Raw genomic sequence first — 26,050 nt, forward strand, 5'->3', positions numbered from 1 at the left:
TAAAAACAAGATCACTAGAGACAAAAAGGAGATGGCAAATGTAATGAGCTTACTGAAAGAAGTATCAGAGGAAATCTGCAGTAAAGACATAGAGGAACACAAAAGGTTAGGGAAATATGAGAAAAGCAAGACAAGACCTCTTAAGGTGACTTTCCAGAGTGTAAACACTGTGGAAGAGATACTGAAAAATGCAAAGAATCTTATGGAAAAAGAGGAGTTCAAAAATGTATGGATAAAAAGATGCCTAACACAAGAGGAACTGGAATTACTGAAAGAGAAAAGGGAGGAAGCAAAAACAAAAAATGAGGGAAGAGCAGAAGAGAAGAAGAAATTTTTTTACAAAGTAATAGGATTGCAGGTACGAAAGTGGTACACAAACAGGATGGAAGAAAAAAGGAGGAAGGTAGTAGAACCATGTCATGACAAGTATATAAACAAGATGATAAAGTTGATGTACTCAAATGTGGATGGAATGGTATCTAAATTACTAGAGATGAATGATTATGTCAGAGATAATGAACCACAAATAATATGCCTAACTGAGACAAAATTAACACCAAGGATATCCAATGACATACTAAACTTAGAGGAATACAATATATGGAGAAGAGACAGAAATTTAAAAAAAGGAGGAGGAATTATAATATTAACTAAGAAAAATCTAAAAGTCAAGGAAATAAACCTAGATATACCATGACAAGTAGAACTGATTGCAGTAGAGATCGACACATCTGAAGGTAAAGTAATTGTAGCCAATTTGTACATGCCACCCAGATCAAACACATGGGAAAGAGACAAATATGAGGACCTGGCAGAGAGTACAATTCAGAGTATAAGATCATTGCTACATAAAATGGAAGAGAAATCGGAAAGAATTATACTAACTGGGGACTTCAATACATATATAAATTGGAATACTCTAGATATAAATAGGCAAGAAAGCTGTTGGGACCAAAACCTCCTGGATCTCATACAAGAGTTTTTCTGAACGCAACATGTGAGGGAAACCACCAGAAAAAGAGGACGATGTACCTTCAGTGCTAGATCTAATATTTACTAGGCAAGAAAATGACATTGACAGTTTAATATATCACCCTCCACTCGGCAAAAGTGATCATGCAGTACTAAATTATAACTTCAGGATAGCATATGACATAGTAAACAGCAATGACAGTTACAAAAAGAGCCTAAACTATAAAAAGGGAAATTATCAAGACCTAAAGAAGTATTTCTTAGAAGTTGATTGGGAAAATGAGCTTAGAGGACAAGATTTAAATGCTGTATATAAAAATTTTTGCAAATTTTATGAAATAGGAGTCCAGAAGTACATCCCACAGCACAAAGAAGCAGATAAGAAAATACAGAAATGGTTCAATACAGAATGTAAAAAATCAAAAGAAAGAAGAGATTTGTTGTGGAATAGATACAGAAGACACAATAGTGAAAGGGCGTATAATAATTACAAACAGGCAAGAAACGAGTATACAAGAATAAGGAGGGAAGCCCAAAAACAGTTTGAGGAGGATATAATAAATAAAAGTAGTGATCAACCAAAGCTGTTTTACAGCTATATCAGAAGCAAAACCAAAGCAAAAGATATAATACAATCTATTACGGACGAGGGAATCACTTATACACAAGAGAAAGATATTTGTGAAGCACTAAATAAGAATTTCCAATTAGTTTTTACAGAAGAAAAAAATTTTGAGAGGGACTATGTGGAACACGCATGTCCACACTTACTACCAGATATACAAATAGCAGAAAAAGTAATACAAGAGGAGTTAAGTAGATTAGACAGAGGAAAAGCAAGTGGTCCTGATGAAATTTCATGTTGGGTATTACGAGAATGTGCAAAGGAGTTATGTAAACCATTATTTTTAATTTTCAAGAAATCCTTGAGTCAAGGTAAACTACCTGATATTTGGAAAAAAGCAAATATAGTCCCCTTATTCAAGAAAGGAAATAGACAAAATCCACTCAACTACCGACCAGTATCACTGACCAGTGTTGTAAGCAAGGTATTAGAAAATCTTATAAGAAAAGCTTGGGTAAATCATCTAGAAGAACACAGTATGATAACAGAAAGACAGTTTGGTTTCAGAAAAGGAAAATCATGTGTTACTAATCTGTTGAGCTACTATGACAGAGTAACAAACACAATACAGGAAAGGGAAGGATGGGTGGACAGTATCTATTTAGATTTCAAGAAAGCTTTTGACACAGTACCACACCAAAGACTTTTATGGAAACTGTACCATCAAGGAGGAATTCGAGGGAAACTGTTTTGTTGGATGCAAGACTTTCTCAAAAAAAGAGAAATGAGGACAGTACTAAGAGGAAACTACTCATCATGGAAAGAAGTAACTAGTGGAGTACCACAGGGTTCAGTGCTGGCACCAATCATGTTTTTAGTGTATATAAATGATATAAACAGTAACACTGGAAATGAGAGCTATCTGAATATGTTTGCAGATGATGCAAAAATACAAAGGAGAATTACTAACACAGACTCTTGTAGGGAGCTACAAGAAGAATTAAATAAACTTCATGAATGGAGTAGTACATGGCAAATGGAATTCAATGTGGACAAGTGTCCTGTAATCAAGTTTGGTAAAAGTGGAAAAAGACCTGATTGGGATTATAAGTTAGGAAATAAAACCCTATACACATCAGAAAGAGAGAAAGACCTAGGTGTGATTATCAATAACAGACTATCTCTGGCTGACCACATCAGCGAGAAGGTACGGAACATGTATACACTGTTTGCAAATATGAGAATAGCATTCACATACATAAATGAAGACATGCCAAGAAGGATAATAACATCATTCATTAGATCAACCCTGGAATATGCATCAGTAGTCTGGAGTCCTTATCTCAAAATGCATATAGACAAGATTGAAAAGGTTCAAAGAGCCGCTACAAGATGGATACCAAGCTTAAGGGACCTAAGCTACGAAGAAAGACTAAATAAACTGAATCTACCAACACTACAGGAGAGAAGGAAAAGAGGTGACATGATAATGCTATATAAGTGCATATCAGGAAAGGAGAAAATAGACATAAATGATTACTTAACATATGGAGAAGCATCAGCAAGAGGACACTGCAAAAAACTGCATAAGAATAGAGGTGATAAAGACGTAAGGAAATTCAGTTTCCCAAACAGAGCAATTGATCAATGGAATGCACTACCGAATGAAATAGTGTGTGCCAAAACAATTCACAAATTTAAGGATAATTACGATAAATATGGTTTAAGACACGGGACAGTACGAGCTTGACTCATTCCTGTAAAGATACAATTAGGTAAGAACACACACACACACACACACACAATAGTGAAAGGGCGTATAATAATTACAAACAGGCAAGAAACGACTATACAAGAATAAGGAGGGAAGCCCAAAAACAGTTTGAGGAGGATATAATAAATAAAAGTAGTGATCAGCCAAAGCTGTTTTACAGCTATATCAGAAGCAAAACCAAAGTAAAAGATATAATACAATCCATTACGGACGAGGGAATCACTTATACACAAGAGAAAGATATTTGTGAAGCACTAAATAAGAATTTCCAATTAGTTTTTACAGAAAAAAAAATTTTTGAGAGGGACTGTGTGGAACACGCATGTCCACACATACTACCAGATATACAAATAGCAGAAAAAGCAATACAGGAGGAGTTAAGTAGATTAGACAGAGGAAAAGCAAGTGGCCCTGATGAAATTTCATGTTGGGTATTACGAGAATGTGCAAAGGAGTTATGTAAACCATTATTTTTAATTTTCAAGAAATCCTTGAGTCAAGGTAAACTACCTGATATTTGGAAAAAAGCAAATATTGTCCCCTTATTCAAGAAAGGAAATAGACAAAATCCACTCAACTACCGACCAGTATCACTGACCAGTGTTGTAAGCAAGGTATTAGAAAACTTATAAGAAAAGCTTGGGTAAATCATCTAGAAGAACACAGTATGATAACAGAAAGACAGTTTGGTTTCAGAAAAGGAAAATCATGTGTTACTAATCTGTTGAGCTACTATGACAGAGTAACAAACACAATACAGGAAAGGGAAGGATGGGTGGACAGTATCTATTTAGATTTCAAGAAAGCTTTTGACACAGTACCACACCAAAGACTTTTATGGAAACTGTACCATCGAGGAGGAATTCGAGGGAAACTGTTTTGTTGAATGCAAGACTTTCTCATAAAAAGAGAAATGAGGACAGTACTAAGAGGAAACTACTCATCATGGAAAGAAGTAACTAGTGGAGTACCACAGGGTTCAGTGCTGGCACCAATCATGTTTTTAGTGTATATAAATGATATAAACAGTAACACTGGAAATGAGAGCTATCTGAATATGTTTGCAGATGATGCAAAAATACAAAGGAGAATTACTAACACAGACTCTTGTAGGGAGCTACAAGAAGAATTAAATAAACTTCATGAATGGAGTAGTACATGGCAAATGGAATTCAATGTGGACAAGTGTCATGAAATCAAGTTTGGTAAAAGTGGAAAAAGACCTGATTGGGATTATAAGTTAGGAAATAAAACCCTATACACATCAGAAAGAGAGAAAGACCAAGGTGTGATCATCAATAACACACTGTCTCCGGCTGACTACATCGGCGAGAAGGTACGGAACATGTGTACACTGCTTGCAAATATGAGAATAGCATTCGCATACATAGGTGAAGACATGCTAAGAAGGATAATAACATCATTCATTGGACCAACCCTAGAATATGCATCAGTAGTCTGGAGTCCTCATCTCAAAAAGCACATAGACAAGATTGAAAAAGTTCAAAGGGCCGCTACAAGATGGATACCAAGCTTAAGGGACCTAAGCTACGAAGAAAGACTAAATAAACTGAATCTGCCAACACTACAGGAGAGAAGGAAAAGAGGTGACATGATAATGCTATATAAATGCATATCAGGAAAGGAGAAAATAGACATAAATGATTACTTAACATATGGAGAAGCATCAGCAAGAGGACACTGCAAAAAATTGCATAAGAAGAGAGGTGATAAAGACGTAAGGAAATTCAGTTTCCCAAACAGAGCAATTGATCAATGGAATGCACTACCGAATGAAATAGTGTGTGCCAAAACAATTCACAAATTTAAGGATAAGTACGATAAATATGGTTTAAGACACGGGACAGTATGAGCTTGACTCATTCCTGTAAAGATACAATTAGGTAAGAACAATTAGGTAAGAACACACACACACACACTGGTAACACCACACACTGTACATATTACAGTAGAAGTCCTATTTTTCGGCATCTATGGGACCAGGCAAGTGCCGAAATATCAAAATTGCCGAATTATCAAAAACCCTACCCACTCAGTACCTTACAGTATATGTTTCGGTGAACACTATCATCGCTACTCATATCATTACAAATGTGTTTGGAGAGAGTACTGTATACTGTTTGATACTGTACAATACTGTAATGAATACAGTACTATACATGAATATGAAAAATAAAGAAATTAGTGAACATACTGTATATAAATGTAATGATACAGTAGGCCTACAAGTTCACATGCACTTACCTAAACTTATAGTAGGTTCCTTATTTACATATGTACAATAGAAGGGGTTGATTGGAGTCTGCTACTGCTGGAAGAAGTCCCCAGCAGTTGAGGGGACGAAAAAAATTGGAAAATCTGCCGAACGATCAGAGACTTTCCTAAATGGGACTATTTCTCAAAACTGCCGAAATGTCAGATTTGCCGGGGAATTGGATGCCGAAGAATTGGACTTTTACTGTATACAGAAAAATATATACATATTCCCACGCACGTAACAGTAGCATGTGCTAGGCAATTAGCATTCAGTCCCCAAATACATTTGTTTCATTTTCTGTATACTTTAAATGGTACAGCTGGTCCTTGATGTATGTCAGGCATCATGGCATGTTGTCCAAAATTTCACAAGTATTTTGATGCACCTGTACAGTACATTAGACACTTCATCAGATCCTGTTGCAGAAATCTGCCACTAGATTTGCTTCCGTCTCCCAACTCTGATGGGGGGTAGGCATTGAAAAAGTAGCCAGTGCTTTCTTTTTAATTTTGACACAAAGTAAAACACCCCAAAACATATTTCACTCATCAAATTGCTCATTTGGCATGATTTGCCACAAAGAAATTATAATATGGGAGCCTTTTGATTATCTATCTCTCTATCTATAGCCCGACGCCCTAATCCCGCAAAGGGTGGCCGCAGACAAAACGCCTCCAAGTCACTCTGTCACCCACCATTTGACTCCCCTCCCCCCAACTCACCCCCCCCTCCCTCATACACCTCTCAACTCCATCCCTCCACCTCATCCTCGGTCTACCTTTCCCTCCCTCCACCTCACCTACATACTCCCTCTTAGTCAGTCTTTCATTCTCCATTCTCTCCACATGTCCAAACCACCTCAGTGTATTTCTCCTAATCTTTTCAACCACATCCACATCTACCCCACAACGTTCCTTCACTTCTTCATTCGTCAACCTGTCCCTCCACGTCACTCCACATGCTCCTCTCAAGTAACTCATTGATTATATATAATATAATATGTCATTTTGATAACTCAGTTTTTGTCAGTTTACTCATCTCTGTAAGCATAACATAGAGACGAAACCTAGGCAGTTTTACTAGAACCATCCGTAAAGCAAGATAACAGTGATTAAAATACTTGTCTTTCATTAGTAGTGTATCAACAAAAGAAAATTTATATGAAGCCGCTAATTTGGCAGTACCTTTCGATATGCTGCCCTGCCTGACGTGCTGCTCTCAGGTGCTTGCCCCCTTTTCACCATCAGTGTGTACCCCGAATATGGTACAACACTTTCTTTGAGAAACTCCTGTAATTCTGGAATGGTCCATTTGTTTGAAGGTTTCCCTGACTCCATTGTACAGTTTAGTAAGTGTACTACACTCAACTCCTCCCCACAATCAGCTGTGGTTAAAGTGTCGCACCGCGCTGCCGTTTTGTTTTGTTTAATATGGATGATACACTAACTAAGCATTCGTTCAGTACATAATTTTCAGTGGAACAGCTTGCTTCTTTAAAGCATGCTAAATCACACACATCAGAAGTCCTAAAGGTAATATCCTTTTACTAATTGCACACAATTTATTAAAATACAGTATATGTAAATAGATAACACATTATTTTAGTCTCCAAGCTAAGATTCCTTGAAAGCCTGGTTATTCTTTCTTTACTGATATATGTATGCACTTGATTGAATAGGAAAAAAGATTCCTATAAATTGCAACATTTTATTTTACCTAGTATTAGGTACAGTTTCACAGGTCTTTAAAATCCTTCAGAAATATTTAATCGAGGCTGGGCGACGCTAGACCACCTGGTGGCAGACCTGTGAAACAGGGTTTGGTGAAGCCTGTAATTGGGGGAACTGTCTATTAAGCTTTATAGCTAACAGTGGAAATTTATATGGCTAATTTTATTTAATCTACTATAAGCTTAATAGAGAAAAGTATATACAGGCATACCCTGGTTTAATGATGCAATTGGTTAAGTAAAAATCCATCACAAGGCGAGGTATCGTATCTCGGGGTAGATTTAACATGTGAAGTATAAAGATGCGTTTTTGAGCGTTAGGTTTCCTCCCCCCAACCAAGTCCTAAACTCACCCAAATGAGTCCAAAAACAAGTTTATAGGCAATCTAAATGGTCTGACAGCTGTAAAATAAGCTAACCTAAGCTAAAACCAGTGCCCATCTTGCTTGTACCTTGTCAAGGTCAGTGGAGAATGCGATCTCCAACTTGTATTCAAACTCGGTAGAGAAGACGCAACAGCATTGTATACAATTCCACCATCAGACGGTCCTGAGATATTTAAATAAACATCTGTTATGCATAATGTTAATGTATGAATGACGCAGAATCGTCCAAGGTGCGAATTGTTGTGACAGAGAATCGATGTTTTGACGGGGATTTTGTTGACAGGGAATGCGATCGATGAAGCGATCAGGAGAGCCTTTTCATTGGCCCTTCTTTATGTCGATTTTGTTACTGTTCTGGTTGCTGAGCTCCATTATTTTCTTGTCTGTTATTTTCCAACATTGTTTTCTTCTCTATTATTTTCCAGCATTTATAGAATGTAAACACATGATTTATCTGTCAATGATGCGATTGGGATAGCCTCTACAAAGGACCCTCAGTATGTTGTTTTTGTTACTGTTCTAGTTGCTGAGCTCCATTATTTTCTTCTCTCTTATTTTCCAACACTTATTTAGAAATTCCTTTGTATTTTCAAAATGTTTTCCCTTGAACAGCCGTAATGTAAACACATGGTTTATCAATTGATGATGCAATCGGGATAGTCTATTCAAAGGACCCTCTATATGCCGTTTTTGCTTCTGTTCTGGTTGCTGAGCTCCTTTATTTTTCAAGAATACTCCCCCAGTATCCCTGCTTGTCGTAAAAGGCGACTAAAAGGGTTGGCAGAAGGTTAGTGCCCCTCCCCAGAAAACAACTAACTAAAAAAACAAACAAGAAGCCTCGGACAAGGACTGACCAAACTTTGACGACCAAGGACCGGACAAAGGACATTGCAATTGGAACTTGGAATGTAAGGGGAGCAAATGATGAGGTGAAAGAGAGAGAGATTGTCCAGGTCCTTGAGGATGCGAAAGTGGATGTATGTGGAATAACTGAAACAAAATGGAGAGGAGAAAGTGTGAGAGAATGGGAGTATGAATGGGGTATATGTGCAGGAGTAGGTGAGAATGAGAGGGCAAAGGAAGGAGTATGTATAGTTGTGAGTAAAAGATGGAAGAGGAGCATAAGACAGTATGGATCAGTTGGATCAAGGATTGTGTGGGTAAAGTTGAAAGTTGGAATACAAATGTGGGCGATTGTGTGTGTGTATGCGCCAACGCAAGATCGTGCTAGAAGAGTGAGAGAAGAGTTCTGGACAAATGTAGAAGTGTGCATGGAAAAGTTTGGAAGGAATGAGAGAGTGTTTTTGATTGGTGATATGAATGGTAAAGTTGGGAATGTGAAGGTGGATGGAATAGTTGGTGAGTGGGGTGTGCCTGCTGAGGTAGATGAGAATGGGAGTGCGTTAGTGGACATTTGTGCTGGGAGGGGTTGGTGATAGCTAATACCCTCTTCAGGCATAAAATGATCCACAGGTATACATGACGAGTGATGAGAAGGGTGGGTGGTGAACTGAGTGAAAGGAAGGCAATGATTGATTATGTGTGTGTGGATGAAAGGATGCGAAGATGTATATTGGATGCAAGAGTTTATAGAGGTTGGGGAGTGGACTTTCTGACCACTACTTGGTGGTGGCCAGAATTAAAGTTCAAGTAAGATGGAGGAATAGAAGAAGGGAAAGACGAGAGGAAGGAGTAGTTGCAAGGAGAGTGGAAAGGTTACAAGAGGATGAGAAAAAGGCAGAGTATAAGAGAGAAGTGGAGGAACGATTGGGCAAATATGAATTGGAGCAGATGGGGGACGTGGAAGGTGTGTGTAGAATATTTACAGAAGAAATATGTGCAGCATGTGATGTGGTGTGTGGAAGGAAGAGAAGACGGAGGGGGGTGCAAGGAACAGCGTGGTGGACTGAAGAGGTGAAACGGGCTGTGGCACAAAAGAAGAAAGCATACAATGAATGGATGGGAAATAGGGGCGTGGAAGAAGTTGAGAGGCGGAAGAGAGAGTTATATGTAGAAAGAAAGAGAGAGGTGAAAAGATTAGTAAGAGAGAGTAAGAAGAGAGTGGATGAGGAATTTGGAAGGAATTTGAGTGTAAAGTGGAGGGACTGTAAGAAAATGTTCTGGAAAGAGGTGAAAAGAGTAAGACAGGGTGGAAGTGAAGTTAGCAGGGGAGTGAAAGATAAAAATGGTAGATTACTAGTGGAGAAGGGAGAAAATGTGAGCAGATGGAGAGAACACTTTAAGGAATTGTTGAACGTGGAGGATGGAAGTAATGCGAGTATAAGTGGCTGGGGAATGGCTGGGAGAAGGAGGGAGGTGAGAAGACAGGAAGAAATCAGTAGGATAGAAGTTGTGGAAGCAGTGAAGAAAGTTAAATCAGGGAAAGCCCCAGGAATTGATGGAGTGTGTGGTGAAATGCTGAAGCATGGGGGAGAGATAGTAGTAGAATGGATGTGGAAGATGTGCAGATTGGCCTGGGAGGAAGGTAGAGTCCCGGAGGATTGGAAGTCAGGTATAATTATTCCCTTGTACAAAGGAAAAGGGGAAAAAGAAGTGTGTGGTAATCATAGGGGCATTTGTCTTCTTAGTATAATAGGAAAAGTGTATGGTAGGATACTTATTGACAGAGTTAGAGAAAGAACAGAGAAATTAGTTGGAGAAGAACAGGGAGGCTTTAGGAAGGGAAGAGGTTGTGTAGATCAGATATTCATTCTCAGATCTTTAGTGGAAAAGTTTCTAGAGAAGGGAAAGAAGTTGTATGCGGCTTTCATGGATTTGGAGAAAGCATATGACAGGGTGGATAGACTAGGATTGTGGAAAGTATTAAGAATATATGGAGTAGATGGGAAGTTGTTGAATGCTGTGAAGAGTATGTACGATGGTGCGAAGGCTGCAGTGCGTGTGGATGGTGAACTAAGTGAATTTTTCTCTTTGAAAGTTGGGTTGAAACAGGGATGTGTCATGTCTCCATGGTTGTTCAATCTGTACATGGATGGGGTAATAAAAGAGGTACAAGGTAGGGTAGTGGATGTTGGAGTGGCCCTGGTGAGAGAGGATAGTGTTTGGAAACTCCCTGTACTGTTGTTTGCAGATGATACTGTGTTGTTGAGTGAAGACGAAGGGGAGCTGCAAGGCTTGGTGGATGAGTTTGAGAGTGTGTGTAAGAAACGGAATCTAAAGGTGAATGTAGGGAAGAGTAAAGTGTTGGTCTTTGAGAGAGGTGAAGTCAGTGAATGTACAGCGAGGTTGGATGGTGAGGAATTGGAAAATGTGAGTACGTTTAAGTACTTGGGTAGTGTGATGAGTAAGGATGGAGGTTTGGAGGGTGAAGTGCTTGAAAGGGTACAGCAGGGAAGAAAGGTTCCTGGTTCTTTGAAAGCAGTGATAAGAAACAGGGAAGTGAGCATGGAAGTGAAAAAGTTACTACATGACAGTATTGTGATACCAACTCTAACGTACGGAAGTGAAGCTTGGACGTTGTTGGAAGGACACAAGTCAAGAGTGAGAGCCGTGGAAATGAGTTATTTAAGAGGAGCCTGTGGAGTCACATGGAGAGACAGGCTGACGAATGAGGATATAAAGGAGCGTTGTGGTGTTGATGTGGATGTGATAGGAAGCGTTATGAGGAACACACTGAGGTGGTTTGGCCATGTGGAGAGGATGGAGGGTGAAAGACTGACGAAGAGAGTGTATGTGAGTAAGGTGGAGGGGGAAAGAGGGAGGGGGGAGTCCAAGGATGAGATGGAGAGATGGGGTGGAGAGGTATATGAGAGAGGGGGGTGTGAGTTGGGAGCAGGGGAGTGACATGGCAGGGGACAGGGCGACTTGGAGGCGATTTGTTTGTGGCCACCCCAAACGGGATTGAGGCGTCTGGCAATAGATAGATAGATAGATATTTTCCAACATTTATTTAGAAATTCCTTTTATTTACAAAGCGTTTTTCCTTGAACAGCCCAAATGTAAACACGTGATTTATCAATGTCACAGTTTTCATCAATGCATGAAATATTTACTCTCTGAGATTTTCATAATTATCAATATTTATGTAAAATTATTATTATGTATTCCATGATTGGTTAGAGGAGATTTCAGTTGTCAAACATGAAATATTCTTTGTTGACTTGCCTAGTTTTCCACACTGTTTTGTACCTCGTCTGATAGGTGAGAATCCGTATCCCAAATGACAGTGTTTGACAAAAACACATTAATCCAAGTTTAAAAACAGTCTATAAATCAACCTAAACACAAAATTTAAGTCTATAATATAATCAAAATCAGTGAAAAAAAATAAAAACCCATCACAAAACCTTGGGTAGGCCTACGATGGGCGGGATAGGGTGGTACTTCTACCCCATCACTATTCCGGGGTATTGCACGTAGGGGTATCATAAATCGGGGTTTGCCTGTATAAAGGTGACTTAAAATTGGGTTTTACTGTCGCGGATAATCTTTTATTTGTTTGTATTTTAACATGAATCTAATGTTTTGTTTTGTTTTCGTTACCTTCATATGATTTTACAGAAGATAGGGATGGTCACATAGTGTTGGGATTGATAAAGATCATAATTAACCTCACCAGTTTAGAAAGGCATTGTAAGTTGAATAATATTTAGTGACAGAAGAAATGAAATAAAAAATATTTAGTTGATTTGAAGGGATTAAAGAGAAGGTAAAGCTTGATACTGCCTTTAGGTGGGGTGGAAGTGGTATGTGACTGCCTGGGTTAAAACAAGGTTTTTGTCATGAGTCAGGAATGTGTATTAAAATATCTCCACTATTTTCCCACAGTTGATACTGCAATGTTTGTTGGGGGAAGCGGGCAGGTCAGTTTTCTAGGTAGCAGTGAAAGTGTAGAGCAGTTTTTATGTAATTTACTGCATAGTTAATAGCAGACAGGAAGAGAGAAAGCATCCAAACAAGGACAAAGTGATGGCAAATACTCCTCTGCCTTCATAGCTCCCACACTGTAACACACCTATCTCATGCAGCTGTTTCATACAACAGAGTCACCGCTACAACATAACCCATACAAAAGCAGCCAGTTTCCTGCAGTTCATTGGTTCACATCAACATAGATGAGCCTGGGGACACAAAACAGCTACAACATTCAGCATTAATAAATACTTGCATGGGAAGCTGCAAGCCTTGTATTATACTGTACTCACATTAACCTACATTCACTTGCAGCGTATATGTGAAGAGCTGGAATACAGTGAGTTACTAGACAAGGCAGCTGGGTTAGAGGATCCTGGTGAACGTATGGTACAAGTGGCCACCTTCGCTGTGTCAGCCTATGCATCCTCCATTCACCGTGCTGCCCACAAACCCTTTAACCCTCTCTTGGGGGAGACTTATGAAGCCATCAGGGAAGACAAGGGGTTTAGGTTTGTGGCAGAGCAGGTGAGTCAGGTTCAAAGTCAAAGTCAGTTTTTCATTAGCCAGAGTAACATACAGACATATATTGTACATACATAGAAGAAACTATACTGGCCAGGTTTGTTGAGCTGATGGCTCTTTTACAAACTTAATAAGCTTTTAAAAATAACTTGGTTCATCTGTCTCTTACAGTACAAACTTATTAATTTATGAAACAAGGTTATATACACTGTATTTCTTAATGTTTAAGAACCCACTCATAATTTTATGTTTAATTGCCTGTTTAAAGAAGCTAAGATTATTATTAGTTTTAAGGTGATAAGGTAGGCAGTTCCACATGACTGGTCCTGGACAGTATATATGACATTTGCTGGTAAGTGTTGTAACTGCTGGGATAATGAGATTTTTTTCACAGCCTCTTGTATCATGATTGTGACTTATGTATTGGAACATATTGCCACAGCAGTTCAATCCATTTAGAGCCTTATATGTAAAAAGTATGCTAAAATATCTATATATTTGATCAGTGTTTAAAATATTCAGCTCATTAAATGCATTACTAGGTGAATCATATTTTTAAAAATAAGAAATAGTTCTTACTATCTGTTTCTGCATTACAACCAAGGGATATTTACAAGCTTGACTCGCACCAACCCATACAACAATACCATAAATAAGATATGGATATACTAAGGAGTGGTACGCACTTTGAAGTGCAGAGAAGGTAAGCATTTCATGTGTGTTATACAATATACCACAAGTTTTGGCAATCTGACTGTTTACCCTCAGTATATGTTCCTTCCATTTTAATTTATAGTCAGTGGTGACACCCAAGAATTTCGTCGTTAACTATTTGCATATATTATGACCTCCAGTTACTAACTATTGTAAGGTTTCAGCTTGGATATGCTCAGTACTGATTTATTTGCAATAATCCAATTATTTAATTTTTCAAGTTCATTAATATACTAAACAAGCTGTGTACATTTTCATGGGACATTAAAATATTCATATCATCAGCGTACATAATACTGTATGTTTTATTTGGCTGGGTTTACGATGGAAGAGGTGGGATGGGATTGGAGTGTATTGGTGTTGTGATGAGGAGAGGTGGATTGAGATGGTTTGGACATGTGGAGAGGATGAGGGATGATAATTGGGTGAGGAAGGTGAGAAGTGTTAATGTTGGGGTGGGGTTATGAGGGGTAGACCGAGAAAGACATGGGACGAGGTCATTAAGTGTGACGTCAGGGTTGAGGGACTGAACAGGGAGGCTGCAATGGATCATGCAACATGGAGAGCCCCCATTAGGTGACCAAGGCTGACACATGCAAGCATGGTGGAGCCTTTAAAAACGAAACGAAACGAAACTAGCACTGACAAGATTGTTAATATAAACTAAAAATAATGCTTTATATCATGTTAGAGGAGAGATTGGCAGGAAATCGTAGGCATAAAGTGGTTAAAAGTTAGAAAAATGGGCCACCAAAAAACCAATTAGAAATTTTCCCATTGATTGTTCAGTTCAGCTATCGCGTATTCAGCTATCACGCGTGTTTCCTGTGACCAATTAGCTACGCGATAGCAGGGGGTTGAGTGTAATGCGAGGATAAGTGGCTGGGGAATGGGTGTGAGAAGGAGGACGGTGAGAAGAGAGGAAGAAATCAGTAGGATGGAAGTATTGAAAGCAATGAAGGAAGTCAAAATGGGGTAAGCCCCAGGAATTGATGGAGTGTGTGGTGAAATGCTGAAGCTTGAAGGAGAGATAGTAGTAAAATGGATGCGGAAGATGTGCAGATTGGCATGGGAGGAAGGTAGAGTCCCAGAGAATACAAAGTCAGGTATAATTATTCCCCAGTACAAAGGAAAAGGACACTATTAACTATCCTGGGTGATAACCATATAGCCAGATTATAGCGCCTGATGGTTTAATGGGCAATTAAAGAGCTCCAAATTGAGCCTTTGCAGGTATCTATCCAAGGGATGGTTGGGGTTTATTGCTCATGTAATGCCATTCAGGGATAAGTGAGACTTGTCACTCTTATCTTAAATGTCAGGACCAACTTGCCTAGCCCCAGGCTCCTACGCTCCGCATGGGGCAACACAGGATTAGATGATGATGATGATGGTGACAAAGGAAAAGGAGAAAAAGAAGTGTGGTAATCATTGGGGCATTTGTCTCCTTAGTGTAATAGAAGTGTAAGGTGAGATACATATTGACAAAATATAGGGAAATAACAGAGGACTTAGTTGGTGAAGAACAGGGAGGTCTTAGGAAGGGAAACGACGCTTAGATCAGATATTCATTCTTAGGTCTTTAGTGGAAAAGTTTCTTGAGAAGGGATAGAAGTCGTATGCGGCCTTCATGGATTTGGAGAAAGTGTATGACAGGGTGGATAGACAAGAAGTGTGGAAAATATTAAGAATGTATGGAGTAAATGGGAAGTTGTTGAATGCCGTAAAATTATGTATGAGGGGGCTAAGGTTGCAGTGCATGTGGATAGTGAATTGACTGAATTTTCCTGTTTGAATGTTGGATTGAAACAGGGATTTGTCATGTCACCATGGTTGTTCAATCTGTATATGGATGGGGTTATAAATGAGATACGAGGTAGGGCAGTGGATGTTTGAGCGGCATTAATGAGAAAGGGCAGTGTTTGGAAATTCCCTGTAGTATTGTTTGCATATGATACTGTATTGTTAAGTGAAGATGAAGGGGAACTGCATGGCTTGGTGAATGAGTTTGGAAGAAATGGAATCTAAAGATGAATGGAGGGAAGAGTAAAGTTATGGACTTTGAGAGAAATGAAGTCACTGGATGTACAGTGAGGTTGGATGATGAGGAAATGGAAAATGTGAGTGCATTTAAGTGCCTGGGTAGTGTGATGAGTAAGGATGGAAGTTTGGAGGATGAAGTGCATGAAAGGATACAACAAGGAAGAAAGGTTGCTGGTTCCTTGAAAGCAGTGATAAGAAACAGGGAAGTGAGCATGGAAGTAAAAAAGTCACCGCATGATAGTATTGTGATACCAACTCGAACATATGGAAGTGAAGCTTGGACTTTGTTGGAAGGACACAAGTCAAGAGTATACCAGTTACCACTCCTAGCTGTTACCCTAATTATGCTCGATCTTGTTCTTGATGTTGCTGAATCCTAGTCATCCTGGCCCAGCAGATTTCAGGAACCACATTCAAGACATCAAAAGGCAGTGTACAGCCAAACTTAACACACTGTGGACAATTACAGTGATAGACTTTGGGCAGTAAAGAGAAACGCTTTCCCTACTGTACAATTAACCCCTACACGCCAGGAGTTTTCAGATGTTGCATGCTTCTTCCTATGGGGGATATCCGTGACGGAAAAAAAATACCCTTACTTCAAACCCTAATATCTGCCAAACTATAAAAGTTAGTGAAAAAAGTAAAGATACATAAGAATCATTAACTCTTCTTCTTTCAATTGAAAGTATCCTCATGTCTCTAGGTGGTCCCGTCGATGAGTAAGGATAAGTTAAAGTTCAAAGGGTGGCGGGAAGACGCTTGCAGTTATGTACGTCAACCGGTGTTTCTACGCGCCCAAAATCTTAACATCTATACACGTCAGCCGGCGGTTAGGGGTTAATATATCATATAAACAATGTCTTATGCCTCCCCAGCATTGGCCTCTGTCCTGTTTAACACCTACTACTGTACAACACCTTGTGGACCATACAGAATAATGCTCTATGCATTATCACTGGCTGCACCAATACCACTTCCACAGGTAACTTACACTCTGAAACCAAAGTAGTTCCTGATAATGTCTTGACATGACAAGCTCATAATTATACACGACAGCTTGCACAATCATTCAACACCCCTCTCATTATATAACAGAGCCACACAACGCAATCAAGTGCAGAAAACGGTCACCACACAAACTTTACCAGACCCTCTTCAGTAGTATCCGACCTCCAGACTTTCTAACACCAGAAATGAAAAAACACCTATTTAGTCTTTTATAACACTTTACAACACTTTAGTCAAAACACCATTGCAAGGCCCTCCTCCCGACATCTGCTCACCAGAGGTACAATAATTCCCCATTTAATGCACTTTTATTTTACACATGTTTTCTATAAAGCGGTTAATCAACTTTGGAACACTTTTCACTTAACACACCATTGTTCGCTGTTAAGCAGCCCGGATGTTCAGTGAAGAGTCAGGATTGATACATCAAATGCTAGCACAGCCCATAATACTTTATATCACCATTTCCTTATTTGCTTATGAACTTTAGCATTTAATACATTCTGATTACACCCAGTCGTAACGTAACTTTATTCTGAAAATTATTTGAAGCCTTGCATGTGATTTTTTATTAAATCGTTCATGCTGGAAGGCAACCCACACTAAACCTGATTTTCACTTAACATGGTAGTTTTTAAGATCACATCTGCATTGTTAAATGAGGAATTACTGTTTCATAAAATAGAGTAGGTTAAATTCAATTAGCTAGATTTAGATCAGGACATCACCCAGCCCTCTTCATTTGTCAGCTTCCATCTGGGTTGGGTGGAATCACAAATGATGTGTGCCCTGTGTGTAGAATAGGCACACACAGCCAAATTCACATATTGGAGCACTGCATAACACATGCCACACTAAGATGCAGGCACAACATCAATGGTTGGGAACCTAAGGGATGGCCTCAAGGGGCAGTTGTCTACATGCAGTCAGTGGGTTTGCTGGGCCAGGCAGACCAGGGTTTAGGAACAACAACAGCTGTAAGTTCAAAAGTTTGCCAGTAATTCCCAACCAACAGTGTGTTCTGCCTTCATGTTTCTCACTTCTCCCAAAACATCAGGGAGTATATTTCCTTCTTATGTTCAAATGTTTTATGCTTCATGTAGCTGTCATTGAAAATTTTCATATAACACCTGCCCTTGCCACAGCTGTTAGGGAAGTGCTGGCATACTTTTGATTGTGACACAGAGATAGGCTGTGAAATAATGGTGAATTTGTGTGTGTAGTGTGTCAGGGAGAGCATGTAGAGATGGAGAGGTTAGTAGGGATTAATCATGCTGGAGAGTCTTGTGTTTGTGGAGTTTTGTTATTTGAGGGACATATTATGTGCTGCTTATGGGGCAGGAGCTAGTTCTGTGGCTGGAGTGGTTGGAGGGAGTTCAGGGATCTGTTACTCCTCCTAACAGTGAGAGGACTCTCCATCCATGCTAAGGGATCCTTGTATTTGGCATGTGTTGGGAGTTTAATGTTGTATGGTAATGGGACGTAGGCAGTAAAGGAAGAAGATATTCTTCAGCTCAAACATATAGAAATGACAGTTAATAGATGTAAGTCTCCTTCTGTCTGCGAGTGACTCTATACTGAGTGACAAGCCAAATGGTTTCCTGTACAGCAGGAAACCATTTATGACGCTGGGTGGTAACCATATAACCAGACAATGACACCTGGTGGTTTAGTGGGTAATTAAGGTGCTCCAGTCGGACTGAGCCAGTGCAGGTGTATATCCAACAGGTGGTTGAGGCTTATTTCTCACATAATGCCACTCAAGGATGAGTGAGACAGGTCACACATTAAATGTCCGGACCAACTTGCGTAGCACCGGGCTCCTATGCTCCTCATGGGGTAATGTAGGATTGGATGATGGATGGAAGTGTAGTGCATTTTTTAATAGGAAGCTTGGGGAGTTGAGAGGAAGTGTGAGACTTAAATGTATTTGTGATGTGATGAGGAGGAGTATGTTGAGAGGATGGAAGATGACGAGTGCAGAAGGAGAGAGGTTTGAACGTTGAGGGTAGGGTCACAAGAGACAAACCAAGGAAGACCAGGGGTGAGGTCACAGAGTGTGACCTCAGGGATAAGGGACTGAGCAGAGAGCCCCCAGAGATTGAGCAGCATGGAGCGACCATTAGGTGACCAAGGCCCATGCATGCAAATATGTTGGAGCCTTTATAAACAATACAAATACAGCATTGTCCCTGTTTGTGGTTGGCATAGATGAAGATGTATAGAGATGGCAAATGAGACTGTGATAGTACAGGGTCTATCTATCTATCTATTGCCAAACGCCTTAATCCTATACGGAGTTGCCACAAACAAATCTCCTCCATGTTGCCCTGTCCCCCGCCATTTCACTGCTTCCCAGGTCACTCCCCCCTCTCTCATATACCTCTCTACTCCATCCATTGTGCAGGATACTGTATGAAATTTGCTGGCAGGTGATCAAGCTGGTTGATTAAACTTTGTGTGGAGGATTGTATGAAGAGGGTTGAGCACCCCTTTTTTTCAAATTAATAGTCATCGGATTGACTCTGTCTGTTACGTAATATTAAGTTTATATGTGTGGATAGGTATGTCTGTGAGGTGGAATCATTATTTCAGAAGTTTCATTGATGAGCGAATGATTGTGATGCCCATTTCATTAGGCATGCTGTTGATTAGTTCTCCCTCAATAATTTTTTTCTCATGTTTGCAGGACCCTGCCTTGCCCCACCTTTGGATAAGAAAAAGAGATCAGAATGATGGTTGTGAGATTTGTAGCTAGTGGATTACTGTATGTAATCATGTGGTTAGAGCACTTCAGCTGAAGTGACAGCCTTGCACAGGTTCAATCCCCAGGAGAGGACGGGAGCTCTGTTAATCATGTCATGCCAAAAGGGAAGCAGACTGATCTACCTTGAACATCTTCCAGTGACTTATTTTTCATTTTACTCAACCTACCACTAAATGATTTTTGTAGTTAGGAAGGACCTGCGGTAATGAAGAGGTTTTTGAAGGCCTCATCAAACCCCTTTACTTTGAAACATCAAAATTGAGTAAGATAAACTGGAGACAACAAACATTTGTTAAATGAAAAGAAAGAAAAAAGAAAATCACTGGATGCAAGGTACTGAATATACTGGTCTGTGGTAGTTAGCCTCAGATCCCTCTACCTTGAAGGGAGTGGTATGGAATTGGCTGCTAACCATTTCAGTGTGATAGCATGTGTCAATGTTTTATTCTTCCAGCCACCAGACAAATTTTTTTTCAATATTTGACATATTTCACATAATGAAGGGAGTAAATGAAAGCTGTATCAAACCTCTTCAGTTCAAAAAGTCTCTATTTATGTGATACGCATTTAGAGAAAATCTGCATAGCAGTCCTATGTTGGTGTTCCATTTTTTATATGCATCCAGAAGTAACAAGAATATAATTAAAAAAACATCCTTGGTTGAGGGAGTTAACTTGAACATTTGTGCCCTCAGGTTAGCCATCATCCGCCAGTGAGTGCATGTTACGCCAAGAGTCACAACTTTACCTTCTGGCAGGACATCCGCATCAAGACTAAATTCTGGGGCAGGTCACTTGAATTTCAGCCTACAGGTAAGTCAGCTTTAGTCTTAAACCCATTACGCCAAGAGTAAAATTATTATTATGTTCTTGTTATATCCTGATGCTTTCATTTAACTAAGAAGAGCCCCCTGGTACTAAAGTTTCGTTACAGGCTATTTCTCGTCCCTCTAGTTAACAGTGTCTTAAGCTGAATGAAATTGTCTAGTACGATTGTGTGGGTCAGAAGCTAAATATAGCAGTATGTTATGTAAATTAGTTGTACAGTAATCACTCCAATATCCGGATCAATAGAGCCATCGGTAGGTTCGGATATTGGTTTTGTCCGGATATTGGGCCCCAGCTTATGGACTTGTACTTACGGACCCTAACACAGAGAAACACCTATACAACTCCCTCCGGACATGCATAGCACCTATTTAACACCCAAATCACACCAATAAGGCACATAAATGACTGAAATAAATGCAATAGACACATAAAATGTGGGTTTAGAAGTATGTTCATACATTAATAAACATTCTGGTACTTATGGACTCTAACCGAACCTAACCTAACCGAACCTAACCGAACTCTGAAAAACACATTCCTACTGCACATGCATGAGGTAAGTTTAGTATGGAAAGAAGTACAGTATGACACTTTCTGGTAAGTATAGTATGGGAAAAAATACAATATGAAACATTCTGGTAAATATAGTATGGAAAATAGTACAACATGAAACATTTTGGCTACTTACAGCAAGTCCCTGGCCACCTCGATGAATAACCGCCTCCTCTCGGACTCTGACAGTAAGAACGATTTCCTGAAGCACTTGCACTACACTCTTCCTGAAGTCTTGCACTGAACTTAGTCACTAACACACAGAAGTCCGTTCTTTTCACAGTGTTCACTTTAGTCCAAATAATGTTCCATTAAATTTAAGTGTTGCACATTAACTTTTCCCAAGTTTTTTTTAAGTTTCCAAAGCCAAAACAAAGAAGGTTAGTTACGTTAAATTTCTTTTTCTACTTAGTCTTTTCTCCCAACTTGAAAACCTTAACACAACACACCGTTTTTTTCACTGCACAACACTCAAAATTCCCGTGTGGTCTAGTGGAGAAGTTCTTGCTGTTTATTCACTGTCAGAGCCCGAGAGTATCACTGGCAGGCGTCCAAGGGGTGCATCGGTGGGTAGTGGTGATGGCGTACCGACTACAGAAGACTCTGAAGACAGCCGCAAACTCACGTCGAGCGGTGACTCCACTGTAGCTGATGTGCTGGGCTGTGGCTCGGAGCATGAGGGCCTGTCTTGGGGAGGCAACGGAGTGGAACCAGGGCTTGGCACAGCGGGGGTCACGGGCCTGAAAACTGTCAATCATTGACTGACGCAAGGACCGACGATTCTGGCGATTGATGATGCGCTGCCGGAAAGCACGCACTTCCTCCACGAGTCCCAAGGGCCCCATCTCCCTGTCGCAGTCCGGGTGTTCCAGGTAGTCTAGGACGAACTCTAGATGTTCCCGGAGTGCGCTCAGCTTGGGGATGGCTGGAGTAGTGTCCTGCTGGGCGGAGTCTGCATCATCATCGCCTTCGTCGTCGGAATCTTCAAGTTCGGGACTGACACCAGCAACCGAAGACGCGATCTCGATATCAGACAACGTCTGATACCCAGGATCGCCCTCGTCGTCGTCCAACCACTCACGAACATCGTCCACATCAACATCGTCGCCGTGCGTACGTAGCCGTGCATGGAAGTCATCCACGTCAAACCCTAGGAAATCGTACTCCACATCTGTTCCGAGAAGCAGACAAGACCAACCATTTTCAAGAGTTTTCACAGGGACTTCCTTCCATGCACTAGCCCAGTTGTACAGCGCTGACTTGATGTTGTAGCGGCGAAGGTTTTCCAAAGTCCGCTTGCCTCGAGTGTCACATCCTTCCCTGCGCTCGTCCTCGTCCTCGAGAACCACCATCACCTCGTCCAGGAACTTCCGACCGTACAGGCGCTTTGTTGCCACGATCACTCCTTGGTCCATTGGTTGAATGAGAGCAGTCGTATTAGGTGGCAGAAACATGCACCTAATACGGCCATTCTCAGCAACCAAGTCCTTGTCGCACGGGTGGGCAGGTGCATTGTCGAGGAGAAGGAGAGCCTTTACCTGGTCGCGAGGAATTCCCAGTGTCTTCGTCTGGTAATGTATGACCTCCTTGACGAAGTGATGGTGAAACCAGTCTTTGAAAATCACAGCTGTGAACCATGCTTTCAAAGAATGGTACCATACGACAGGAAGGACATCCATCACCCCACGAAGGCACCGAGGCTGCTTTGCACGGCCAACAATAACGGGCTTAAGCCGGTGCATGCCGTTAGCATTGGCACAACACAAAGCAGCTATCCGTTCCTTAGAAAGCTTGCGGCCAGGTACACGCTTCTCCGTCTCATCGGCGAGAGTGTTCGTTGGCACCGAGCGATAGAATAGGCCAGTTTCGTCAGCGTTATAGACTTGACCGAGAGTGAGGCCCTCCCTGTCGATCAAGCCTTTCACCTTGTGCCGAAACTCGTCCACTCCATCCTCGTTAGCGTCCAATGCTTCGCCATGTGCTTTACGGTTAGTAAGGCCATGTCGCAACTTGAACGCGAAGAGCCAACCCTCGGATGCCTTGAAGTCTAGGGCGTCGTGAAGCCTTGCAAACTTCTCAGCAGCAGCCTTCAGCTCCGTTCCACGTACCATCACACCAGCTGCACGTTGCTGTCGATACCAAATCAACGTGGAGCGGTCGATCTCTGCATACTTGGGAGTAAACATAACCTTCCTCTCCACGTTGCGTTTGCTTCTCGACGAGAAGTCAGCCATGTACTGCATGAGCTTGTCTCGGGAACGCTGATATCAAACAAAGTCGACCGGGCCAGGTTGAACTCGCGGAGAATGCGAGAGGAAGACCAACCCGCATCAACCTTCTCCAATATCTCCCGTTTCTTCTCCAGAGTCAACACCACTCTCTTCCTTTTCTCAGGAGGCGGGGCCATCATCACACACACTAAGAGTAGGGCAGAGAGCAGCAGGAGGCCTTGCAGCAAGTATGGCACCACCACAAAAGCGAGCACGTGGGCAGCCATGACGAAGAGCGTAGGTCTTGTCGCGGTGAGAGACAGGCGGGAAGTGGGGAGGATGCAGCGGCGCTCTATCGGACGTCGGAGGAATGACGAACCAAAACAATGCTCTCCACGCGGCGCGCGGCAAGTTCAAATTACGGACGGCAAAAAATCGATTTTTTTTCCAATTTTTTTGGATTTTCGGACCATTTTGGGAATGTTTGATCCCAGGACGATAAGGTTCGGTTAGTGGGGATGTTCGGTTATTGGGCGTCCGGATATTAGAGGGATTACTGTATATGAATTTATATCCGGGTCTTGGAAGGCGTGAAAATCCTTCACTATGGTAGTGCTGTAATTCCTTAAGGAAAGACTGATTAATATCAATATTGACCGCAGAGTGGTAAAATAAGCTGATAATTGGTATCGTACAGTGCACCTTCATTATATGATGCATACGTATGTGATAAATCACTACAACGATAATTCAGAAGTTATACCCTGTCTTGGTACAGTGTTAAAAGATTAACCCTTTCAATACTTGGGTGGCAGTGCAAAAGTCACCCGCTCGTTACTGGAGGACGCAGGCTGTGTCGAACCTAATCTCACCCGCTCATTACTGGACGACGCAAGCTGTGTCCAACAAAATTTCCCCTTGATGGAAAGAAAAAGCATAAATTAGCGCATAATTTATATTCGCCATATATTTTCATCAACACCATAAGCAAGTACAACTATTTGAGATTACGTGAAAAAAAAATCAGGTAGATAGAGGCATAAATAAAGGCAGGGAAAAAAATAATTTAGCAACAACTTTGGCCGTGCGAAACACCGCTCCCACTCTGCAGCGCGATCGTAAGATAATTTCCTTTTGCAGTACAGTAATCCCGCATATTTCGCGGTAGTTACGTTCTTGTAACCCCCGCGAAAAGTCAATTCCGCGAATACTCTATTAACAATTGAATCTTACACTTGTGTCCACCATGCTGCCCATCACAGTCCATGTCCATACTGATTGCGAGACAATTCGCCGTCAAAACATGGACGATTCCCCTTCAGAACAATTCACACCCTGGACGATTCCCCGCCATTCTATAAATATACTAATCAATACTTTTATCAATATACTTATTAATTAATCAATACTTTAATAACTATATTTCAGGGGGATCCAGCAAAGTCTATGTTCAGTAGCGTAGGTTCTGGATATTATTTATTAGTTGCTCCTTTAGTCAATAATTAACTTGTTTCTTCCTCGCTGTAGTTGCCTTTGAATTATATTCTAGAGTCACCCATAGCTATCTTCATTAATGAAGGCGAATTGTTTTGTGTTTGTTGTGATTACGAATTGTCCCGAAACCTCCATACTCATCCCGAAATACCTTCTTATAAGATTGAAAGCACATACTCCATTATGAAGGAAAAACGTAAACACCGTACTGTAATACACAATTATCTACACATTTATTCACAAAACAGTACAAAATAAAAAGATGCATTAACTGGTGATAGCAAACACTCCCACGGTCGTTTCTTAGCTTGTCCAGTAACACAATTTTCTCTGCTAAGGTCATAACTTTTCTTGATCGTTTTGTCACTTTGGAGCTCTTACTTATTGTATTATTAGCCTTTGGTGAGGCTGGCTTACGTCCTGGGGCCATGTGGAAAGCAAGTGGGAGGCAAGAGGCTCGTTTCATACTGCGGTTACAAGTACACCAGACACGGGAGGCAGTCAGGCGTGGACTGATGAATGCGGGGCAGAGAGCAGTGTTGCCATATCCAAACAACGAAATTATGCTAGGGCAATGAAAAAATTATGCTAGATTGAGCAAATTTGTTCCAAGTAAAACTTGAAGCTAAATGATAAAATTCTATACATATTCGTGCAACATATTAATTATGTATTGTTTACTATGAAAATATTAAAATGAACCTACATACAGTAACAGGATAAATATCGGTTTTCTGCCCATACTGCTTTTTCCCACGAAACTTACGTTTTTCTGATGGATTTTGATGTGATTCATTCGATTTTGAGCATCATTTCCATCGGAAATAACCAGATTTTGAGATATCCCCCCCCCATCCCCCTGCGATAATGGGGGATCTTTGGGGAATCGGAGGTTATAGGGAGGGGGGGAAACACAGAAAATGGTCATTTTCAACTGAAATGAAGCTGAAAATCGAATGAATCATACCAAAATCAATCGGAAAAACCTAGGTTTCATGAGTAAAGTACAAAGCTCAAACTTATCCTAACCTAACCTAACCGAACCAAACCGAACCTAACCTAAAACCTAACCTAACCTAATCCAACCTAACCTAACCTAACCTAACCTAATCCAACCCAACCAAGCCCAAACTGAAAGTAACCAACTATTCAAACATCTTCTTACCTTATTCGTCTCTCCCTTTCTCTCTGTCTCTCTTTCTCTCTCTCTGATTTGTAGCTTTTATAAAATTATTTCAAAAATATTCCATTCCATTCTGTATTATGCTAGAATTATTCTAAAACTTCTAATAAGCTAAAAAATATTCCAGACTCGAAAATTTGATCAA

General features: G+C 40.6%; 1 protein-coding gene across 1 annotated transcript in view; it reads left to right on the forward strand.

Annotated features, from left to right (window-relative positions):
- Nucleotides 1–26,050, forward strand: part of LOC145415709 (oxysterol-binding protein-related protein 6-like) — a 521,853-nt gene that overhangs the window by 417,212 nt on the left and 78,591 nt on the right. The window contains exons 11-12 of the mRNA XM_080284933.1: nucleotides 12,892–13,104; nucleotides 20,331–20,448. Of these exons, the coding sequence (XP_080141059.1) occupies nucleotides 12,892–13,104; nucleotides 20,331–20,448 (331 nt within the window). The remainder of the gene's footprint in view (nucleotides 1–12,891; nucleotides 13,105–20,330; nucleotides 20,449–26,050) is intronic.

The sequence above is a fragment of the Coenobita brevimanus genome, chromosome 103 (genome assembly GCF_032717465.1).
Source record: "Coenobita brevimanus isolate Jiangsu-jjx chromosome 103, ASM3271746v2, whole genome shotgun sequence".
In the NCBI taxonomy this organism is placed as follows: Eukaryota; Metazoa; Arthropoda; class Malacostraca; order Decapoda; family Coenobitidae; genus Coenobita; species Coenobita brevimanus.